The sequence below is a fragment of the Colobus angolensis genome, unplaced genomic scaffold, assembly GCF_000951035.1.
Source record: "Colobus angolensis palliatus isolate OR3802 unplaced genomic scaffold, Cang.pa_1.0 Scaffold361, whole genome shotgun sequence".
In the NCBI taxonomy this organism is placed as follows: Eukaryota; Metazoa; Chordata; class Mammalia; order Primates; family Cercopithecidae; genus Colobus; species Colobus angolensis.
Genome location: NW_012116944.1, coordinates 638,948 through 664,067, shown reverse-complemented (window position 1 = coordinate 664,067; position 25,120 = coordinate 638,948). Strand labels below are relative to the sequence as shown.

The window sequence follows — 25,120 nt, the reverse complement described above, 5'->3', positions numbered from 1 at the left end:
CAGAGCCTGCCTGCTAGTCAGTGCACGGTCCAACCCCAGAGCCTGCCTGCTAGTCAGTGCACGGTCCAACCCCAGAGCCTGCCTGCTAGTCAGTGTCTGATCTTCCCCTTGATCACACTGTCTAGCTTAAGAGGCCATCTAGCTCATTAAAGACAAATGAAAGTCTTTAGGATATGATTCTGCACAGAATTGAATCTTATAAATGTTACCATTAGACTGAACCCTTCTTATTTTACTAAAGAGCTCATGATACAGGAATAAGATGTTAGACTGTGTAATAATTTCCTGTCACTTTCTTTTCAATTTGATACTCTACTTCAAATGGTAACAGAATGAAAGTGCCAGTGTTCATTATTATCTCATTTATTTATCCCACAAACGTTCCATGAGCCCTATACTATGAGCCTACTGATGAAATAAAGCTATGAAGAAATCAACGATGGTGGTAAATATTAATAATTTGCCAGCAAGCAGTAACTCACAGGTCCCCAGTAATTACCGTGGTGAGAGATACTTTTATTAATTGAAATCTAACTCAACTCTTTATTGTTATCTTGCTTGTCATCATTTAGTCCTCACAAGACCCATCTGAGGTAGGTTTCTTAGCCTGCTTTTACAGATGCGGGAGGGTACAGCCATTCACAGAGATGAAGGAGCTTGCTCAAACTCACAGAACCTTTGTCTGCTGACCTGAAGTCCAGTGCTCCCTCCATGAGCTGACAGTTTCCTCTTAGTCACTGAGAATCAGAACCTATTGCCAAATCAGAGTTATATACATCCTCAGATTTGAGCCTATTTTCTGACCCAGAATCCACTAACTGAAGGAAAGGCCAGGACTCTAGGAGGAGGGACATTGCCACAAACATGATGACAAGTTTGTATATATGGAATGATAACCTGAGTCTTTCCCCAAAGAGAACTATGGTCGTCTATTTAAGTAACTGTACACTGAGGAAAGTGAAATACATTTTGAACATTGTTGTCAGAGACACGAAGGGTCTACATGGCTTCCCCTTAGAGTGCGCTTACATGGGGCAGGTAATACATGGGATTATGCCCCAACTGCTCAGCCAATGGTCCTTTCCCCAGTCCCTGATATTTAATTATAGCACATATATGCAACAGCTGTAGAACTCCCCGCATTGTTCTTTGGTCCCTTGGCCAAAGCAATAAGAATTATCATTCCCTACAACACCATCATAGTGAGGAAAGCCAAGTGAAAGCCCTGTAACTCCACCATCAGCAGCAGCAGTCAAAAGTGTAAGCCAAATCCCATATAAATGGACGGACTACTGAGTGTCAGACTGAGTGACTCTAAGTATCAGACCAAGTCTAGCTTTGTTAATTTAGTTAGTAATATTTTTACTTCTCTGAGCTTCACTTTCCTTCTCTGTAAAATGGGTTCTTGTGAAGAGGAAATGAGATCATATAAAGCATTTAGCACAGTCCCTAGCATACGGTAAGTACTCAGAGAATATTAGTTGCTACATTTTCTATTTATTATTGGGGAAATATTTCCAGGCAGAAAAGAGGAATATTGGTAGTCAACAAAATTAGCTCCTTTGAGGCATTAAGAAGAAACTTGAAACCTGGAGGCCATCTTTTTCTAAGTCACTACCAACAGCTCCTAGAAATACCAAGTCTGGTGATTTTTAACACTGAACAGAATTAGTGTAATGACATGACAAGGATATCTTCCCAAATTTTCTGTACTCTAAGGTCCTGAGCCTCCTATACTTTCCTCCCCTGTAACCAGTATCATCCCACCACTCAGCTTTCTTCACTCATGTCTTAGCTCTAAAAAAAATAATACTACTAATACATGCTTTCAAATCTACTTTTTACTTGTGCTGTGACTTTTGACTTGGGCCCACAGCAACAGATGCTATGGAATGCAAACAGCTGTTTGTGAACACAAACAGCTCCAAAGATTCATGCTTGACTGCCCAATAGGAAAAGGGCCACTTCATAATTTAGTGAGAAGTGACAGATGTCCATAACATCCAAGTTTTGTGTTCCCCTCTCATTTTTCCTGTATGTGCTATAGAGAGACAAGGGCTGAGATGAAAACTTCCCTGTGCCTTGCAAGGAGATAGAGTATGGATTGCTTGTTCTCTCAAACATTTTGATTCACTGGGCAGGTTTTTTTTTTACTAAAGCAACAATTTTTGGAGAAGTGGTTATTGAAAGTAAATTATTAGTGAGCATTTTCACTCCTTTACATTAACTGGATCATAAACCTGGCACTGGTGAAACGATGTGTATCTCTTGAAGGTTAGGAAAGTCACAGTGATGAGGTTCCTTACCTACAACAATGCCATAGGAAAAAAACAGAAAGTAGATATTGGGAGCAAAACTGCTCAACATCAGGCCTCCAGCCACCATGAAGCCACTGAAGATTGTGACGGGTCTTGCTCCAAAAGATGAGACACAGAGACTGCAGACAGGACCTAAAAAAAGAAGTGAAACCTTCACTTATTATCATATGATCCATCCGTCATAAGTTCAAAATGATTCTTTCCATCATAAAACAACAAAAATAAACATGCACTGAGTATTTATGATATGCAGACACTATATGAGGCAGCTCACATGAACAATCTCATCTCATTTTAATCTTACTGCAGCCCTGGGAGGTGGATACTATTGTTAGTCTCATTTTTTTTGATAATGAAATTAAAGGATAAGATCACATAGGTAAAATGGAGGTTCTGGAGTCAGATTTTATTCAAATTCTAGCACTACTACTTGGTAGCTATTTGGTCTTGGACAACTTATTTGATCATTCTGTGACTTAGTTTCCTCATCTGAAAATGGGAATTATAATAGTACCCATCTGATAGTGTTACTGTGCCCTGTTGACTGACAGGCAAAAGTGACCATCACCTGGAATTGTTCTACCATAAGTGGGCAACTGCTCATGTAACAGAATTTAAGCGATAGTGAAATTCTTTCCTACTAGGACTATACTCAGAAGTATAGAACTTAATATACTAGAAATAAAAGGATGTTAAGGGTTATTTAGCCCAACAGTCTCATTTAACATAGAAGGAAACTGAAGCTCAAAGAAGCTGTTCAAGTCTATGGTAGAATAAAGACCAAGGATTTGGAAGCAAAGAGAAGTATATCTGAATTGAGTTGACAACCTTTCAAGCTATGATCTCCAATTTTCAAAAACCACACCTACCAGAATGGCTAAAGACAGACAATATTGTTAGCAAGAAAGTGGTAGGAACAGGATTCTCACACACTGCTGGCAGTGTTTATTAAAGCTGAACACAGGCCAGGCGCGGTGGCTCACGCCTGTAATCCCAGCACTTTGGGAGGCCAAGGCGGGCAGATCACGAGGTCAGGAGATCAAGACCATCCTGGCGAACACGGTGAAACCCCGTCTCTACTAAAAATACAAAAATATTAGCTGGGTGAGGTGGCGGGCACCTGTAGTCCCAGCTGCTCGGGAAGCTGAGGCAGGACAATGGCGTGAGCCCGGGAGGCGGAGGTTGCAGTGAGCCAAGATGGTGCCACTGCACTCCAGTCTGGGCGACAGAGCTAGACTCCGTCTCAAAAAAAAAAAAAAAAAGCTGAACACAGCACGCTGTAAAACCCAGAAGTTTCAATTCTATGTATACACCCAACAGAAACACCCACATAAACACCTAAAGTTATATACATAATTATATGGCAGTGAAAATGGTCTACAACTACACATGTTAAGGGTATATCACACAAACACAATGTAAGTGAAAGACACCCAACATAAAAGTACAACCCATATAATTTCAATTATAAAAACTACAAAAACAAGCAAAACAAATCTGTGTTAGGAGTCAGGATACTGGCTATCTTTATTAGGGCCTGGGGAGTCATAATCAGAAGAGAGCAAAGCTAAACTTGCAGGATACTGCTCATGTTCTGGTTCTCGGCATGAATGTCATGATTACATGAGTGTGTTCAGTTCATGAACATTCATCAAGCTATACTGTCATGATACATACACTTTTCTGTATGTATGTGTCTTTTACCCCTTTTTGAAGCAACCTCAGAGAAACAATGGAATCCATCACAGTCTCACTGTTTGTAAATGACAGAAGCAGGTTCCAGTAACCCATGCACTATACTACGTTCTTACATTCTTCCCAATTCCATAGAATTTCTTAAACACATACATAAGACCAGTTTATGGCCCCTGAGATATACTGAGATCATAGCTTCTGTGCTTAAGGCTCTCCCACATTCCTTCCTGGCCATAAATTGGATCCTTCCATTTTCAGGCCCTCTTGTGTGAGTCAGTGCAGAAGAGGAGACTGACACATTTACATGACAAACAGAGGGAAATATTCTGTGCCAGTATTTTAAAAGGAAAATCCATTTGAAAGACCAAACTTGTCATCCAATAGTTGGGCTGTCTGTACACCCAATGAGAAATACTTAGATAATTCAAAAACAGAAACAGTTTTAAGGGTCTAATTTTACAAATGGATGTCTGAGAGCATAAGGCATGACACTTCTCTGTTGTTAGCAAACTACATTGACATTGAGTTTCAGTGTTCGCAAATTTTACAACACAATGGAATTGAAACACACAGAGACTATTATTCCTGGAATACTTGAAAAGTTTCAAGTTTCATCCTCAAAACAGGACTTTAACTCTATGCTCCTTAATGCATGTTAATTCCACGAGGAAGCCTCAGAGGCTGGGAGTGTGGGGGCAAGATGGAGGAGTCATAATTTTCATAGCACATACAACCAAAGCCACTGTTGTATGAAATGTACAGCATTGTTATAAACTATGTGACAAATTCTTAAGTCACTTTTCTTGCCTAACAAATGATTTTCTTGAAAAACATTTAAGCATTATGAAAAAATGAACAGAAATTCTCTTACAGGTGAAAACAGCAAATGGAAACAGGTTTTAAAGTTCTCTACTTTCACACTGCCATCTGCTGCTGATTTAGAGAAATATATCATTAGGTCAGACATTAAAGACAAAAAATTTTAGAACTGAAATTTTGGAAGTTGGAAATGGTCTAAACACCTCAATTTAAAAATGGTGAAACCAGAACTCAGAAAGATCATGTGATTTGACCAAGAGTCCATAGCTAGCCAACGACAGGTCTAAGGCCAAAGTCAGACCAGCATTCTCCCTGATTGAGAAATAGTTAATTGAGATCTTAATTTTTTCCTAGAAATCAAATTATTAGTAAAGAACATCAGTGTACTGTTAGAGTAGGTAGTTAGGCAGACATGGGCAGGGCAGGAGAGCCCTTGCCTCACCCAGGAATTTCTGGTAACCATCAGGTGATGGTTAGGTGTTTAATATACTGTTCTTCTAGGGCCGGGCGTGGTGGCTCAAGCCTGTAATCCCAGTACTTTGGGAGGCCGAGACAGCAGATCACGAGGTCAGGAGATCGAGACCATCCTGGCTAACACGGTGAAACCCCGTCTCTACTAAAAAAAAAATACAAAAAGCTAGCCGGGCGTGGTGGCGGGCGTCTGTAGTCCCAGCTACTCGGGAGGCTGAGGCAGGAGAATCACGTAAACCCAGGAGGCAGAGCTTGCAGTGAGCTGAGATCCGGCCACTGCACTCACTCCAGCCCGGGTGACAGAGCGAGACTCCGTCTCAAAAAAATATATATATATATATATATACTGTTCTTCTGAAATGATAATTGGCCACAGCCAACACCAGGGGAAGACCATCTCCCAGTAGATAGAAAACACTTGGAGCTGGTGATCAGCAGCTTCCCAGTAAGATCTCAGGAGTTGGGCACATGGACTCGGGCATGCTCTCTAAGAGGCAAAATGGATGTACGACCTTCCTCTAGGGGCATTTGTCTGGTAAAGGAAAACTGCCCCTACGGAGCACGAGCACAACCTCAGTAAACACACTATGCACGTGGTCACCCTCCCAAATGACCAACACTGCACATGCAGCAGTTGAGCAACAGCCAACCACGAGGGAAGAATCAAGAGAGAAGGAAAATCCCCAGAACCATGCCAACTGGTAAAACCCCAAGTCAAAGACTGAATGGGGCACTTGAATCTCTCAAGTTGCCCACGTGGCCCTCTTCCAAGTGTAAATACTTCCTTTCACTCCTGCTCTAAAATTTTTTAATAAACTCTTACTCCTGCTCTAAAACTTGCCTTGGTCTCTTTCTCTGCTTTAAACCCACCTCTGTCCCCTGGCTGAATTCTTTCCTCTAAGGAAGAAAGGATCAAGTTTGCTGCAGATCTGTATGGATTCACCACTGGTAATGGTACTTTTGTTAATGTGTTATAGATAACATAGCTTTATGAACTTATGTTAGATGAAAACATAAAATTTATAATCACTTGGTGTTCAATAGTTTAGAGCAAATTATTTTACCCTTATCCTTAGAACCTGGGTTTATTTATAGATTCTATTTACATAGATTTAAAACACAATAGCCTCATATTTCAGCAATAACAAGACAAAATGTATCAAAGTGACCATCAAGTCACATCTGCAAAATGTGATACATTTATATGTTTAGCTTTGTAGTAACTGTGCAAGGCCTCAAGATGATAAACCATCTATTATTCCTCAGCACTGGATGAGTTTCAAGAGACAGATTAAATCAAAGGGCTACTTGCAGGAGATTTCTTACAATGCAAAGTGAAAACTTTGCAGAAGGAACTTTGGAACAAAAGTTAGTTTACCTATGACATGAACCAGTGATTCCACACCTTTGAACCTGAACAATTTTAGGGGAAAAGGGGGGAAAAGGGGAAGGGGATTCCTAATTTTTTATTTTCACAAGATACTTTAAAAATGTTATAACCAGGCCGGGTGCAGTGGCTCACGCCTGTAATCCCAGCACTTTGGGAGGCCGAGGTGGGTGGATCACAAGGTCAGGAGATTGAGACCAAGGTGAAACCCTGTCACTACTAAAAACACAAAAAATTAGCCGGGCGCTGTGGCGGGTGCCTGTAATCCCAGCTACTCAGGAGGCTGAGGCAGGAGAATGGCGTGAACCTGGGAGGCGGAGCTTGCAGTGAGCTGAGCTGAGATCGCGCCACTGCACTCCAGCCTGGGCGACAGAGGGAGACTCCGTCTCAAAAAAAAAAAAAAAAAAAAAAAAAAAAAAAAAAAAAAAAAGTAATAACCGGCCAGGCATGGTGGCTCAAGCCTGTAATCCCAGCATTTTGCGAGACCAAGGCAGGTGGATTACCTGAGGTCAGGAGTTCAAGACCAGGTTGGCCAATATGGCGAAACCCTGCCTCTACTAAAAGTACAAAAATTAGCCAGGTGTGGTGACACATGCCTGTAATCCCAACTACTCAGTAGGCTGAGGCAGGAGAATTGCATGAACCAGGAAGGTGGAAGTTGCAGTGAGCTAGGATCACGCCACTGCACTCCAGCCTGGGCAACAAGCAAAATTCTGTCTCAAAAAAAAAAAAAAAAAAAAAAGTAATAGCCATCTATTATTACTACTGCTTAATTAGAGAAGAAGAAATGTTTAAATAAGCTAATAGTGGAAAGGATGTAATTTCAGAATAAAATACAAGGCAGTAAGAAGATAATGGGAACTTCACACACACACACACACACACTTCATCTATCATTGCCTTTATATTTATTTTGCCTTTGGTGAAAGTTTGTCCGGAACTTACCATTGCCTGTGTATTAGTGTTCAAGAGCCAGTATTACTGTTGTCAGTATTGGTGTTTAGAAGCCACTATTGCCTCAGCTTCCTAAGTTACCACCACTCCTGGCTAATTAAAAAAAAAAAAATTTACAGAGACAGGGTCTCATTATGTTGCCCAAGCTGGTCTTAAACACCTGGTCTCAAGTGATCCTCTTATCTTAGCCTCTCAAAGCTCTAAGTTTCATAGGCATGAGCCACCACACCCAGCCCAGTGTGTATTTATTATACCTATAGCTCATCTAAACTGGAATGAGCCACATTTCAGGTGCCCAGTAGCCACATGTGCCCACCGTACTGGACAGTACAGTTCTAGAGTCTCATATAATGTTAGAAAAGGACACAGAGAAATCAAACACAATCCAGGATCTAGATAAGAGGCAAAACAAACTCGCATCAAGGGTTAAAATAAAACCCAAGGCCAAAAGCACCAAAAGAAAGGTTCAGATGGCTTGTTTGGGGATTTCATAAGAGGGAGAACAACCAAGGCCACAGAACTAAGCCTTGAACTAGGCTGCGAAGTATGGTTATGTCAACAAAAGGGATGAACATGTATTCTAAATGGAGGAAATAGAAACATAACGTGATTTTTCAGTTTTTAATTTATTATAGGATAGTTTTGGGAATGAAATTATTCCCTTTGGGAAATAAACTCAACCTCCACGCACTTCTTTTTCCTAGAAAGTTTCAGAGAGTCCCAGGAGTAGAAGGATGGCCAGGTCTGCTGCAATGAATACATAAGTTGGCTGATGCTACAGTGAGAAACAAAATATAGCAGTAACCAAGTTATGGACCTACCATGCAGCAAGGATTTCCTAACAGAGTGGATCAGTTGGCCTGTGAAGGTTCTACCTTTCCGCCTAAAATGCAGGGAGCCCAAGGTGTGAGCTCCCCCAAATTGCAGGTTCCTCAATCCTTGCTCCAGCAAAGACTGTAAATCTCAAGTTCGTCTCCTTGAAAAAGAAAAAGGCACTAAGGAGCCACACCCACTCAAATTGTTGATCTCATATACCCTGGCTGCCTTTCATTTTAGTTGGTTTGGTGATATTTAGATGGCAGAAAGCTTAACCAAAACCTGGTCTTTATTCCTACCAATCTTAAATTTGCCTAGCACACTGGGAACATGCCAATGCAACAGAATCCTTGAGAGAGGCAGGAATTCAGTACTTCTTGAAGGAGTTAACAGTGCTTAGGGATAAAGCCCAAACCCAGCTCTGCCAGCACTCATAACTCATTCAGCAAGTGGGCCTAGCCATACTGACTCACTGTATTAACATGGTGATACGTTTACTGACTCATATTATGAGTTTGAACACCTTTGGAGGAGGTGAAGACAAAAGGGAGAGGGCAAGAACTCTCAAATCTGCTTTGAGTACAAAACCGCAGACTAGATCTCCGTGTTGTTTCCTGCTGTTTCAGCACTTGGGTAGTGTGAGAAACAGAACCATCGTTTCCTTGAATTTGGAGAACAAGTATCTAGTCAAAGGGTGTGTTAGCTCATCTTAAAACAATGCAAGGCCGTGATAGCTCTCTAGTTCAGTTACCTTCCATTCCTCCCCTATCAGTCAGGTTTCAACCAGAGAAACAAAACCAGTAGGAAGTATATATGAAGACATTTACTGCAAGGAATTGACCTACACATTTGGCATAACCATACTAGGCAGCCAGACAATACCTGCCTAGCTAACCAAGTCAAAAATCTGTAGGGGAGGCTGTTAGAAAGGGCATGTTGGAACTCTCAGGGATAGGTCGCAGCTACAATTACAAGCAGAATTTCTTCTTTGGGGAAAGCTCATTTCTGGTCTTAAAGCCTTGCAACAATTGAGCCAAATCCATCTAGATTTTCTAGGATACTCTGCCTTATTTAAAGTTAAGTGACTGTGCACTTTACTCACATGTACAAAATAACTTCACAGCAATGCCTAGATTCATGTTTGAACAACTGGAGAAAGTAACCTAGCCAAGGTGACACATAAAACTGACAGTCACACCTTCCAACATAATCCCTCTTCTCCAGCCAAATTTACTCCACCAGAACACAGCCTCTGAAGTATGGGATCCAGGCCTCTGCATAAAGTTAATTCGCATGGACTTCCCTCTCCCTGTCTATCTGCTTATGAAAGTCCATCTTCCTATCTGACCCATCTCAATAGCTTCCTCAAAAGCTATCCCTCTAAAACCTCAGAGATTGTTCTGCCATTGCTATTCTCCTTGATACTTATGAATTCTCAAATTATTAGTTACCTTTTTTTTCTGTCTCTTCCCTGAGACTACAAACCTCTTAGAAACATGGATGATGTTTTCTATCTTGGCATCCCTAGCTCAGAGACCTTAGGAATATATGTAATGAGAATACGCTCATTCACAATGTATAACCCAGGAGAGTAGGATCCTTCTTACCCAGCTTTATTCATCCCAGGGATTATCCCGACAAACAAAGAAATCAGGCAAGGGGAAGAAGTATTTTCTTCTCAATTATTTAAGTTTCAAGGAAAAGGAATTAAGAATTAAGATTACGAAGAGTGTAAAGCCCAGAATTCCATGCCTTTTCACAGTTGTAATATGCTATTATGAGCTACTGTCCAAATCTAGGTTTGTCAACGCCCAGGAGTAGGACTTCATATTTCACATGCTTAGGCACAATCTTGGCAAAGTTCCAGCTCCCTCTCCTGCCCATCTTTCCAAAAACTGTCTTCATCTTTCATCCTGAAGGGTCCCTTTCTTTTGCAGGTTTTATAGACAATTTACTTTTCATGATTTACATGGCATGAGTAGTGCCACAGGCAAGAAGAAATCTACAATAGTTCTCTTTATTTTAAAAAATGTCAAAGCAAATCGTACATCAGAGAGTTATCAAAAAGTTAAAGATTAAAATTTAAAGATAGAGGGCTTAAGTCAGTGGTAGTTCCTAACTAAAAATCACTTTGGGGACTTAAAAAAATTCACGAGGTCAGGCACAGTAGCTTATGCCTGTAATCTCAACACTTTGGGAGGCTGAGGCAGGAGAATCCCTTGAGCCCAGGAGTTTGAGACCAGCCTAGACCACATGGTGAGAACTTGTCTCTACAAAAAATAAGAAAAAAATAGTTAGGCATGGTGGCATGCACCTGTAGTCCCAGCTAATCAGGAGGCTGAGTTGGGAGGATCACTTGAACCCGGGAGGTCGAGGTTGCAGTGAGCCAATACAGCACCACTGCACTCCAGCCTGGGCGACAGAGCAAGACCCAATCTCAAAAATAAAAAATAAAAAAATAAAAAATTCATGAATCTAGGCCCCATCATGGACCAAATGAATCAGAATGTCTGAGTGTCAAATCCACGCAATTATATGCTGAAATGGTCCCATAGATGATCCTAATTATCTCCCTGGCTAAGAACGGCTGATGTCCGTTTGAGTAACCAACATAAAAATACTTATTCCACTTCCAAAGTACTAATGATCCACTTGTTTCTCTGTAGAACAAAGTTGTCATAAAGCAGATGGTCAAAGTGGCTTGTACACTGCCAGACACTGGTTACTAATACTACATAAACATTGTTTCAGAGTTTGCTTCTTAATTGATGCTATGAGGAACCCAAAGAGGCCAACATCAAACACAATATGTTCAATGGAGCCAGCCATGCTGAAACTTGAACACAATATCTAAAGTGTATGTATGTATGTATGTTTATATATATATATATATGCATATATATATATACACACACACACACACATGCAGGTGTAAGTTATAGCTGTTTAGCCATCCTTTTCTTTCCCCACCACTTTTCATTCTTGAATTATTTGCCCTCATTTTTTCTATGCTCATCTTTAAAAGCTTTGCTCACCAGGTGCAAATGACATTGAACCTAGAGAGGTTAAGTGACTTGCATAAGGTCACTCAGCTCAATGGTGGTAGAGCCAGGACTTGAATTAGCTTCTGACTCCACCCTCAAGCTCCTTCAAGTACTTGTTGTCTGCTAGAATTTTGATAAGATGGCCTAACTCTCTGGTCCCTACAAGCAGGGCTGGCTTGCTGGATGTGTGACCTATGCAAGTTGCACAGGGCCCAGTGCTTAGAAGGATCCCACACTTGGTTTAGTGCTCTGCTGTCACTAAATTCTTAATTTTTTAAGAAGGACTCTGTATAGTCATTTTGCACTGGGGCCTGCAAATTATGTAGCCAGTTCTGCCTAAGAGTAAAGAGGGCTGCTCCTGGCTCTTGAGATTAGTGATCATCCACCTAGAAACTTGGAAAACGTGTAGAGCTGTAGTTGAATTGTCAAAAACAGCTTCAGCTCTGACCACCAATGCCCATCCTTAAGGAGATCTAGGCTTTCCTCAACCCTCTACTCCAACCTGGACAGACTTGTGAAAAGAAGCTTCATTCTTCAAGTATGTGCTAATTGAGTTAGCATTTCAATTATCCTTTGACCCTTGCTGGAAGTCAAAGTAATTACATTTCTGTTTAACTTAGTATTTGCTAATAGAAATGGTGACTAATTAGAGAACATTTAAAAAATTCTTTCCTCCCCACTACCAGTCTTATTTTAGAAATCAATACTTTCAAATCGCATTATTAACATTATCAATTATCATCCACTTGTACTTTGATGGCTTTACAAGCAATCCTTATTTTGAGAAACTCTATGAAACAAATCTAGGGCAAACTTTTCCTGTTTCCCTTGAGCTCATAATGGCAATATTTTTATTTGTTTATTTGTATTTAGTCATCTTATCTGACATAGTGAGATGATCCCGCATTGTTTTTTAAGCCTTTTTGTCTTGTTTATAATTTAACAAGGTAATATAACAATTGGAAGCATTGCTTTTTTTGAAAGACATCCCCTTTAAAATTCAGGAGAGAAGCATATTTAAAAGAAGGAATGACTAATACATTTTGTTTTAAGCATATTTTCAAGAAACCATTTTAGAGCTGAAAAATACCTTACAAATCATATTTAATGTCCTTATTTTCCCCATAAGAATAGAGATAGTGATTTGCTCAATGAATAATGGTGAGTTCATAGCATACAGGAAGAGAGCCCAGAGCTACTGACTCTATCTAGATCACCACCTTTTGTGCTTAAATAGTTCCAAATGTGTTGGAGTAATGGTCACTAAATATTACTGCAGAGTTCCAACTATGATTCTAGAAGTTGAAATGGCATATGATTTTAATGGTGCAAAGGGAAATAAAAAGTCTCTACTGTTCTCTCTAAAGATGACAGGAATCACTATTACATCATATGTAACTGTTCATCAAGAATATCACTTTTGGAGACACACAAAATATATCACATATATCTTATACATAACACTATATTAAAATCTTTAATGAGGATTTTAATTTTGTGATTGGATTGGACTGGATTTTGTGAGACTCTTTGCTATGTCTGCTTTCTCTTGTGAAGTTCTCATGACCACAGGACATGTGATTTGACCACAGTGTATCTGAAGCAAAGAAGAGTAATCACAAGCCATGTAGAAGCTGCTTAGAGGGCTGCCGAGAGCCATTTGGTTCTTTGGTCCTTACCAGTGTACCTTGAACACCTTGAATGTACCTGGATCACTACTTTCATCTCCCTGACTCATTCTTACTCATTCATGTGTGTGTCTTACAAGACTGTGAGCCTCTTAAGGGCAGGAACCATGTGTTTGCTGTTCATCTTTTCATTTGTAGCATCTAGTTCACTGCCTGGCACATCGTAGAAAATAAATGAATAAAGAAATGAATGAATGGATGGATGATTTAACATCTTAGGGAGTGCCTGTATTTTCACACAGATTTATTACAGTGAAAGTACAATCATTTTAATGAAGGTGGGAAAAGATACGTTATACTTTGAAAAGAAAGCCCTCTCTGCCTTGTATAATGTTCATGATGTAGTAAGCATAATTAAATGATTAAAGAGTAAAGAGAGGCATAAATGTATCCACTTACTTGCAAGCAAGCCAACTCCACTTGCCAGGGATCCAACCCAAGCTGTTTTTCCTTTCCCTTCACCAAAGGCATCCAGCCATTCTATGTACAGGACTCCAACAGCTAGCGGGGATCCGTAACACAAAAACTGAGTAAAGAAGGAGACAAACACAATCACCCAGCCCCATCCACCGTCAGGTGACTTTTTAAGTTCCATTGTAAGACAAAATCAGGAGACGTTTCTCTGCAGGTCCTAAACAAAAACAAACAGAAAAGAAAAGCTTATTTAGAGTGTGGTAGGACACGGCACTTGGGGTTAAAATATCTCCTCCGAAAGTAAAAAATAAAAAAGGTTCTCCAAAGACATGCATGGAAAAGCATAAAATATCACTGACATAGCAAGTTAACAAATACATTTGCATTTATTATTTGAATAAATGATGCATATACATGGTACAATTTTTTTAATTCTAAAAAGGCGTAAAGTGAAATATAGCCTTCTCAACTTTGTCTACCTTCACCAGGTTCCCACCCTCCTCAAACACAGAGAGCCACTAATTTTAGTTTCTTAGTTTTTAGTTTCTTGAGTTCCCTAGGAAGCAGATTCCTAGCAAGAAGGAGACTGATTAGGAATGCTCTCTAGTTGATGCCTACGGAAGGGCATAGGTGGCAAAGGGAGCAGATCAGCTGCGGATAACTTTCCAGTTCTAAAGAAGGGGATTTCTAAAGTCGGGATGACCCTTCAGAGCTGTGCTGAGCTGGGTGCTGGGAGCTTCCCATCCATACTTCCACGTTGATCATACACTGGATGTGGCTACCCAGGAATGCGTGGTGATCCAAGGTGAGGTGGCTCCCTTCAGAGGAGGCAATCTATCCCCATAAGAGCTGCCAGCATTCTCGACAGTTGGGGCAAGGATTCTGTCATTCCTGAAGGGGGCCTGGAGGGGAACTGGCAGCACATCACAATGCTCACTGACTGGAGTATTTTTCCAGTTTCTTTATGCATGTATAAGCAAAACCAAGCAAATTTTCTCAATGTCTTTTTCATAAAAAAGTAGTGTATTATACATTACACTCCCCACCTTCCTTTGTCCACTTAACATCCTGAGAGATTTTTTCCTATCAATACATAGACAGCATCCTTAGTCATTTTTATAAGTACATAGGATGTACTTAGACCATATGGCTGTATGCTTGCTTATTTATTTACTTATTCAATAGCAAAAACACTTGCACGGTTCAAAATGAAAAAAAGACAAAAGACGAACAGTCCCCTATCTACCTATTTCCCACCTAAGCCTTATCTCCTCCACAGGTAACCAGTGCATCTTGTTTCTTGTATATCCTTCTAAGGTTTCTTTATGCATACACTGGCAAACTCAAATATAGATTTCCTCTATTTTTTACACAAAAAAGAGCATATTATATACATTGGTATGTGTTCTCTTTCACTTGACAAATATCTTGAAGATCTTGCACATCAATGCATACTGACCTTCCTTATTCATTTCTTACTTCTGTACTATATTCCAGTATGGAACTTTATCTTAAGTTTGTTTGACCAGTCCCTATGGCTTCAATGAAAAACAATGTGCAGTGAAAAACCTTACATATTCATATACCTTTTTGCTTATAGGTACATCTGTTAGATAAAATCCAAAAAAGGAATTGCTGAGTCAAAGGGAATATACAATTATAATTGTAATTTCAGAAAGTATTGCAAAAGGCTGAGGTGGGAGGATCATTGAGGCCAAATACTACCAAATTAAGTTCAAGAGCATTGAACTAATTCAAAATCCTGTCTCCAGGATTTTGAATGTGTTGTGAAACTTTTGGATTTTTGCAAATTTCTTGATTTTAAAATAGCATTTCATCATAGTTTCAACTTGCATTTCTTTTTCTTTTTTTTTGTTTTTTTTTGAGACGGAGTCTCAGTCTGTCGCCCAGGCTAGAGTGCAGTGGCATGATCTCAGCTCACTCAACTTGCATTTCTTATAGTATAAATGTGGTGTATCATTTTGGAGATGAAAAGTCAGCTGAAATTCCTAATTCTTAGGTGTATTTGGATATTCTATTCTGTTCCATTGGTCTGTGTATTCATACATCATTACATTTGTTTAATCACAGAATATTTTTTATAAAAGTTCTTTTACCATATGTTACTCTCTAATGGGGCTTTTTCTGTCTTTATAATTACACTCCTTTTGCAATATTTTGTAGCTATTCATGTTTTCTGTTCTATATGAACTTCAGAATCAGCCTGTCTGGTTCAAAAAGAAATCAGATGATGCTTTCATTAGGACTGAGTTAAATGCAAAAGTTGATATATGGAGAATTGACCTTTTACGATGTCAACTCATTCTAAGAACATAATATGTTTTGCATTTGTTCAAGTCTCCGTCTATGTTCTTAGTGTTTAAAATGTTCCTCAATAGTTCATTGTACTGGCCGGGCGCGGTGGCTCAAGCCTGTAATCCCAGCACTTTGGGAGGCCGAGACGGGCGGATCACGAGGTCAGGAGTTTGAGACCATCCTGGCTAACACGGTGAAACCCCGTGTCTACTAAAAAAAATACAAAAAAGCTAGCCGGGCGAGGTGGCTGGCGCCTGTAGTCCCAGCTACTGGGGAGGCTGAGGCAGGAGAATGGCGTAAACCCGGGAGGCGGAGCTTGCAGTGAGCTGAGATCCGGCCACTGCACTCCAGCCTGGGCGACAGCGAGACTCGGTCTCAAAAAAAAAAATAGTTCATTGTACTGTATTTTTATAGATTTTATCCTTGCTGCTAATATTGTAATTGGGGTCATTTCTTTTATTTGTCTTCTGTTTGTATGTTTAAAAGCTATTGATGTCTGTATGTTAATTTTAACCCCACTTCCTTACAAAATTATCCTGTTTGTGGTGGATTTTCAGATGACTTTCTGAATATACAGTACACAATGCAATACAGTCATATAGTTGCCTACAGTTACAATTTTTATCTCCTTATATGTCTTAAATATTTATACTTCAAATTTCCTTCTTTTTTTTTTTTTTTTTTTAGACGGAGCTTTGCTCTTGTTGCCCAGGCTGGAGTGCAATGGCACGATCTTGGCTCAATGCAACCTCCACCTCCTAGGTTCAAGCAATTCTCCTGCCTCAGTCTCCTGAATAGCTGGGATTACAGGCACCCACCACCATGCCCAGCTAATTTTTTGTATTTTTAGTAGAGATGGGGTTTCACCATGTTGGCCAGGCTGGTCTTGAACCCCTGACCTCAGGTGATCCATCCGCCTCAGCCTCCCAAAGTGCTGGGATTACAGGCGTGAGCCACCGTGCCTGGCCCCTAATTTCCTTCTTTTGTCTTTGCATTGAACAGTACATAGAGAATAATATCAATTTACAAAAGTATACATTTTTGTCTAATTCCTAACTTTAGTGGGAATGCCCTCAAATACCATGATGGTGTCTCTGGTGCTTAGTTGGATTTCTTTTACAAAGTTAAAGTAATTTGCATTTTTATATTTTTGAGTGTTATTATAAGTAATCGTTATTATATTTTATCAAATGTGTTTCCAGTGTATAGGAAGATAGTCATACAATTTTCCCTTTATAACTTTTAATATGGTAAACTATATGTTTTCTACTGCTGAAGCATCCATGAATTATTGGATTAAATTTCCCTGGTTCATGCATTTATTTTGACTATGTTAGTCTATTTTGGGAGAGGGATTTTTTAATTCATAGGAAAAATTGGTCTATTTTTCTTTTTGATTTCTACTAGTGTTGGTACCCAAATGGTGTTTACTTTATTTAAAAATCTGGGCTGGGCACAGTGGCTCAAGCCTGTAATCCCAGAACTTCGGGAGGTCAAGGCAGGTAAATGGCTTAAGGACAGGAGTTTGAGACCAGCCTGGGCAACAGAGTGAAACCCTATCTCTACCAAAAAAATACAAAAATTAGCCTGGTGTGGTGGTGCAGCTGTAGTCTCAGCTGCTCAAAAGGTTGAGGTAGGAGGATGGCTTGAGTCCAGGAGTCTGAGGTTACAGTGAGCAGTAATTGCACCACTGCACTCCAGCCTGGGGGACACAGTGAGACCCTGTCTCAACAACAACAGCAACAAAAGGCAAGAAAAGAAAAGAAAAATTTTTCTTCTTTTTCTAAACAGCTTACATGGCAATGGATTTGGAGATCCAAGGCCTAACCTTCAAGTCCCCAGCAGGGCCTCCCACTTAACCTGCACCTTCCATGTCTCTTCACTATGCCAAGTTTACAGTCAGGTGCAACAGAGTCTTTGCCCACAGATTCTGCCAAACCATGCACTTGGCTGTGGTTTCAACAGATAATGTCTGAAGACAGTAGGAATATCAAGTATGCATTCACACGCAGCCTAATTAGATGACAAGGCATTTGGCTACCTTTAGAGAGTCATAGCTACACCCATCATTTGCCTGGGCTTCCGTGGATTTATTTCTTCACTTTGATTTCAGAGCAATGGGCGGAACTCATGTCACCATGTGCCATAAGTCTTTATACAAATTAACTTTCAACATTTAATAACCAAAAACAGAAAGATGTTACAAGTAGTGAACAAAACTGTAGGTATAAAATCCAGACACTCAAACCACATGATTGCGTTAACAGAATTATCCAAACTTCCAAATCAGAAACTTTTGTAGTAATCAAATATGTTCCTCCATTGGACATTTACTCTCTCCGTAAACTCTCTTACCTACTCTATTGTAAAAGTAAACAATGTAATGCTGGTCTTTCTAATGACAATTTAGTACTTTACAATTTCTGTTCAGAATCCTCTTTAAAGAAAATATTGTCTGAACTCCTCAAACTAGATAGGATATGATAAAATAGCCAAACACCTGAAGAGACTAAGAGGTTGTATGAAGACAAATGCATATGAGATTGTTCTTCATTCAAATGCTCCAGTCACAGCACTTCAGGAAAAGTACACATTTATAGAGACAAAGCACCAGAATCATGAATAAAGCCAGTATTCCTGAGAGGTTTGCAGGTAATGGGGGAGGATGAAGAGAATTATCTCCCTTACCAGTTTTCAAATCTAAGTAGACAAAAATGCCTTTCTACACCACATACCTCTGCCCTACCTTGCATTGCCATGCCTTGCCTTCGGTGACATTTCAGGATGTAGGACAAGAGCCAAAGAAATTCTCACAGTAAATATTTACGAGAGCAAACCTTGGAAATACAAAGTTCCCATGCACATCAACTCTGACTAGAAAGGCAAGTTTTTATAGTGATGACTAACAGCTTCTGATCTGTCATCATCTCAGAGTTTAAGATACATGTAGTCTCAATAGAACACAGTGAAAACTACCATTTAGTGATTTCCTGTATTCTGTCACTCTAGCACCCTCCTCTCGTGGCTTCCTCTATTCCCTAGGTGCCTCTCACCACCTGTTTTTCTGATATTCTGTACTGCGTAAGGTGATTTTATAAATAGGCTAGTCTTCATTTCTCCTTTTTGGTAATGGTGCTCGACTTCCTTTTTGAGGATATAGATCTGCCCTACGGCTAGAGGGCTTGTGGGACTGTTAATTAAGTTTCCTCAACCTTGAGCAATAAAGGGCAGATAACCCAGGAGAAGCCAGTAGGCTTTCAGGACTCTGAATCTTGATTGAAATGCCTGAATCTTGAGTGAAATGCTATAAGGAAAGAAAAGGAAAATCTGCAGAGATTCCGGATCCCCATGAAAGTGCACTGAAGAGACCTCTGTCAGTTCTACTACTTTGACCTCCCAGAGATACCGAAGCCTGGTTTCTCCAGCCTTCCACGTTTGTGAGCTAACCCAGTAAATTATTTTGTTAAGTTATTGATACTCATTTCTTTACTTGCACAATATATTTACGTGGATAAATATATTGTGAGTATGCAGTAATTTCAAGTTGATTATTTTAACCGTCTATACTCCATTTGGTCCCATTTGGGACAAAGGTAAAGCTGAGGAATATTGTTGATGACCATAGAATATAAGAAATATAGATGTGCAGTATCTGTTTTTAAGAAAATTTCTTCCTATTATCGTCCCTTCTTCATATTTTATGATCTAATATGATAAATTCCCTTATCTGGCATTCTTTTTAATAAAAATTCCATATTAACTAAAATTTCCACTAAGCCTATTTATCCTAATGTTTACAGAAATGCAGCAAGATAAAAGTGGTCTTAAAAATTAGTTGGGTGTGGTGGCATGCACCTGTGGTCCCAGCTACTTGGGAGGCTGAGGCAGGATGATAGCTTGAGCCGAGGAGGTCAAGGCTGCAGTGAGCCATGATCATGCCACTGTTCTCCACCCTGGGCAACAGATCAAGATGCTGTCTCAAAAAGAAAAAAAATAGAAGAAGAAGAAAGTGGTCTTTATTCAAAATGTTCTTGATCACTTACACTTACGTTATATTGCACTAGTTACTAAGGGAGACCAGAAGACATAGAAGGTATGGTCCCTGACATCAGAAGCTCTTTTAACTCACTTAGGAAGGTAAGATATGTGTACATGGGAAAGTGTCTCCATGTGGGAAGGTATGTGCACAAGAGAGTATGTACACGATTGGGTGCCAAACAAGTGGATGGATATTAAATGTTTAGGAGTTAAAGGAAATGAAAGCACTCAAGGTGGGAGCAGGAGTGGAAAGGCCTCATAAAGTAGGTTAGTTCTAAAGAACAATGAAGAGATTCATATAAGGGCGGCCAAGGCAAGAGGAACAACATGAACATACATGTGTAATCAGGATAGGCCTGATAGGTTTGGTGGAGTTGTAGAGGGCAGTTCTTACAGGGCTCACATAGCAAAACAAGATTAGAAAAATGATACTCTCCATGTAAATTCAAGAAGAATGAGTTTCAAGAAGTCTGTGTTTATAACCCCAAGAAATAATTGTTTCTATATATTGTAGAATAAATCATTTATATTATCTAAGTGGTGGAATATTTTTTCAAAAAAAAAAAAAAAAAAACGGCCAGGTGGGGTGGCTCACGCCTGTAATCTCAGCACTCTGGGAGGCCGAAGCGGGTGGATCACCTGAGGTCAGAAGTTCAAGACCAGCCTGGCCAACATGGCGAAACCCCATCTCTACTAAAAAATACAAAAATACAAAAATTATCTGGGCAAGGTAACACACGCCTGTATTTCTAGCTACTCAGGAGGCTGAGGCTGGAGAATCGCTTGAACTCAGGAGGCAGAGCTTGCAGTGAGCCGAGATCATGCTACTGCACTCCAGCCTAGGTGACAGAGCAAGGCTCCATCTCTAAATAAATAAGGAAATAAATAAATAAAACAGTTTCCTGTTGCCTTTGCTCCCTTCCCCAAAATAATCGTTCCCTAATAACCCCCATTTGAGCATTGTCTATAAATATCTCCTTAAAGATTCATACATAGACTTTTCACTTGAAATACAAAAGGAGTTCAACAGTAGCACATTTTTATTTGAATCTCAATCACTACCAGACTGTCTGGTGCTGAAGCACTCTATTTTAAGAGCTTAGAATCCTGTGACTTTATCTTGGGAAAAAATTGTTGATTCCAGGTTGATTTTGCCTTGATCTAGTCATCTGTGAGGTGAGTCAAAAGTCTAAAGCATGCTGGGTTCCATGACTTTGCTACAGTTACATTTATGACACTTTAAGCCTATAAGCCACGGGTGAGGAGGTGAACTGAAACCCTCACACGCTGCTGGTGCAGATGAAAAGGCTGAAGCCACTTTGGAAAAAAGTTTCAGGGGTGGAAATGGGGAATGACTTAAAGGGTGCAGGGCTTCTTTGTGGGATGATGAAAACATTTTAAAATTAGATTGTGGTACAGGTAGCACAACTCTATGAACATCCTAAAAATCACTGAGCTGCACACATGAAATGGATCAATTTTATCATGTATGAGTTATACCTCAATAAAGCTGTTAAAATGAAACACTTCAAAAGCTACTGAAAATTATATTTTAGCTCTGACTCCAATGTTGGTAACAAGTTTTATAAACTAAAGAGCAAACCTGTTCAGCCAGAAGCAGTTGTAATACTGATGTCACTCTTCCCCTCAATGACTTTTGTCCCTCCAAACATATATCATTTATCCTATACCACCTCAGTTTGAGTGAAGGAATCCTGGGAATTGAGAAATAATTAACCAATACCTAAAAACAAACAAACAAAAAATGTAGGTAAACAAGTCATTCTTTGGGTGTTTTAATGAAATGTAAGCAAAAATGTAGATTTTTGGGGGGAATTCTAAAAATAGGTAAACAAATATATTTAATGCAAAATGAAGCTCATAACTCAAATACAAATTAATTACATTTCATTTCATGAGAGGCATAACACAAGTGATCATTTCTCTAGTTCTTGAATCCGCCTTCTCCCTACCACATCTATTATTTGACTTCTACTTTCGCTTTCCCATTTCTTAAACAATTTCATTTTATACTGTTCAAGGGGTAAAAAGTGCATCTGCAGTCATCAGCTGCAACAGTGTCAACACACTTATAACTGATTTTTATAACCATTTTTAAGTAGGATAGAACTTTAAAATAAGTCTCCTCTGGGTCAAAGACCTAAACTGTCAGGTAAAACTACTCTCTTTGTTGATTTATATATTAGCAAATGTCATCACGTTAACACTAACGTAAGTCCTTTAAAAGTTATAGTCACCAATGACTTAATTTTGGCACTTTCCAATGACATTTCAAAATGTCAGTGTATCATTTCTCTTCTAAGGTCAAATAAATATAGTTATATATCAACATCGGTTTTTAAGGAAAAGAAAAAGAATCCACCCTGTTGTGCTTCTAAAGTATTAAAACTCTTTGTAAAATCATATTGAGTCATCTTCGTTCTGTATATGTGTGTGTGTGTGTGTATACACACAATTCTATAAGCATTTTCTACAGTTTGAAATAGCTATTCCAGGGGGTGAACTCCAAATGATATATATACATATATATATATATATATATATTTTTTTTTTTTTTTTTGAGATGGAGTCTTGCTCTGTCACCCAGGCTGGAGTGCGGTGGCGCGATCTCGGCTCACTGCAAGCTCCATGTCCCAGGTTCACGCCATTCTCCGGCCACAGCCTCTCGAGTAGCTGGGACTACAGGCACCCACCACCACGACCGGCTAATTTTTTTTTTTGGTATTTTTAGTAGAGACAAGGTTTCACCATGTTAACCAGGATGGTCTCAATCTCCTGACCTCGTGATCCACCTACCTCGGCCTCCCAAAGTGTTGGGATCAAAGACATGAGCCATTGTGCCCGGCCTCCAAATAATAATTTTAGTACAACTGTAAATCCAGTTGTGGTGGCCTTGATCAGATTGTCTCAGAAGTCAAGATGGGATTAAGCTACTTTCATGTTTCTGACTACTAGCATACTAAATATTGAAAGAAAACAAAAAAGAGGATATGAAAACCTAGGTTTTGGTTAAATATCTACATCTTAAAAATTAATGCTATTAGCCAAACAGTGATGAATATATATAGAAAATAGTCTACATATTAAGATAGACTATAGATAGAATATATTAAATATACTAAATATTTGGCCAGGTGCAATGGCTCATGCCTGTAATTCCAGCACTTTGGGAGGACAAGGTGGGCGGATTATTTGAGGCCAGGAGTTTAAGACCAGCCTGGCCAACATGGTGAAACCCCGTCTCTACTAAAAACATAAAGATTAGCCAGCTCTGTTGGCAGGTGCCTGTAATCCCAGCTACTTGGGAGGCTGCAACAGGAGAACCGCTTAAATCCAGGAAGTGGAGGTTGCAGTGAGCTTAGATGGTGCCACTGCACTCCAACCTGGGTCACAGAGCGAGACTCCATCTACACAATGGACTATTATTCAGCAATAAAAAGGGATGAAATATTTACACATGCAACAACATGTACAACCTTAAAAACCTTAAGCTAAGTGAGAAAACATAATTGAAAGAGACCACATATTGTATGACTCCACTTATGTGAAATGTTCAGAACTGGCACATCTGTAGAGACAGAAAGCAGACTAGTGGCTGCCTAGGGCTGGGAGGTTTTGGGGTAGGGAGAAATAGGGAGTGACTGCTAATGCATATGAGGTTTCTTTCAGGGGTGATGGAAATGCTCTAAAATTGATTGTAGTGATGGTTGTACTACTCTAAATATACTAAAGCCATCAAGGGAGCGATACACTTTAAATAAGTGAATTATACGTAATTTATAATTTAATAAATCCAAAAAAATTAATGTAAACCCTGACCATGTGAATTTGTCAAAACTCATCATACTGTATGCTTATAATTGTTGAATTTTACTGGATGTAAGTTATAACATGATAAATCTTGTTGGGAACAGAGCCCCCCAAATTCTGGCCATAAACTGGCCCCAAAACTGGCCATAAACAAAATCTCTGCAGTACTGTGACATGTTCATGATGGCCATAAAGCCCATGCTGGAAAGTTGTGGGTTTATGGGAATGAGGGCAAGGAACACCTGGCCCACCCAGGGCGGAAAATCGCTTAAAGGCATTCTTAAACCACAAACAATAGCATGAGCGGTCTGTGCCTTAAGGACATGCTCCTGCTGCAGATAACTAGCCCATCCCCTTGTTTCCCATAAGGGATACTTTTAGTTAATCTAAAATCTAAAGAAACTATGCTAATGACTGGCTTACTGTTAATAAACATGTGGGTAAATCTCTGTTCAGGGCTCTCAGCTCTGAAGGCTGTGAGACCCTTGATTTCCCACTTCACACCTCTATATTTCTGTGTGTGTGTCTTTAATTCCTCTAGTGCTGCTGCATTAGAGTCTCCCCAACCAAGCTGGTCTTGGCAACTTACTTTTTAAAAGATGAATGCTATAAACACACAGTTACAATGACCAAATATATGGCCTGACTTAGAGATAAAATTAACAACTGCATGAGACTTTTCATAAATATGAGCCCACATACCGGGTCAATGGCCCTCCTCCCCACCCACATCCACTCTCCCCACCTATACCTACACCCAAATTTTTAACCTAGTAACAGGTTTGTGTGACGGAAACAAAATCAGGAAATTAGGTGCTGCTTACTTCATTGGTATTATAGCTCCTCAAACAAAGGAGCAACAGAGCAAAGCTTCTCCTCAGGTGCAGGAATGCCTAAATATCATGAAAGAGGAATCTGAACAATGAGAATAAAACATAAATTCAGAGTTTCTGAGGTCAACATCAGTGACCTTGGGCTGCTTTAGGTACACATGGAGGAAGGAGAACACAGAAAACTATTTTAAGCAAGTTAACAATTTTTTCAATTACTTCCTAGCTTTCCTTTATTCTTCTTAGTCTTACCATCAAGATGGAGTAGATAGGAAGAAGGCACATTTTTCTAATATCTGGTTCCAGAACCATAGGAACTGAGTAATGGTTAAGATCAGATGCTTTTTAAATCAAGTTTGTATCTAAGTTCTGGTCCAGTCTGTGCTACTTAGCATGGGATTTTAAGCCAATTGCTTGTTGGCTTTGAGCCTGTCTTCTCATTTGTAAAACAGGGTAAGAGTGGGGTTGCAAATTCAAAGCTCACTGCTAGGCAGGTAGT

At 39.6% G+C, this 25,120-nt stretch overlaps 1 protein-coding gene across 1 annotated transcript in view; it reads right to left on the bottom strand.

Moving 5' to 3' along the window:
* SLC16A9 (solute carrier family 16, member 9) overlaps nt 1–25,120 on the bottom strand; it is a 60,438-nt gene that overhangs the window by 23,386 nt on the left and 11,932 nt on the right. The window contains exons 2-3 of the mRNA XM_011953445.1: nt 13,592–13,823; nt 2,307–2,450 (exon numbers count right to left, since the gene is read on the bottom strand). Of these exons, the coding sequence (XP_011808835.1) occupies nt 2,307–2,450; nt 13,592–13,787 (340 nt within the window). The 5' untranslated portion in view covers nt 13,788–13,823. The remainder of the gene's footprint in view (nt 1–2,306; nt 2,451–13,591; nt 13,824–25,120) is intronic.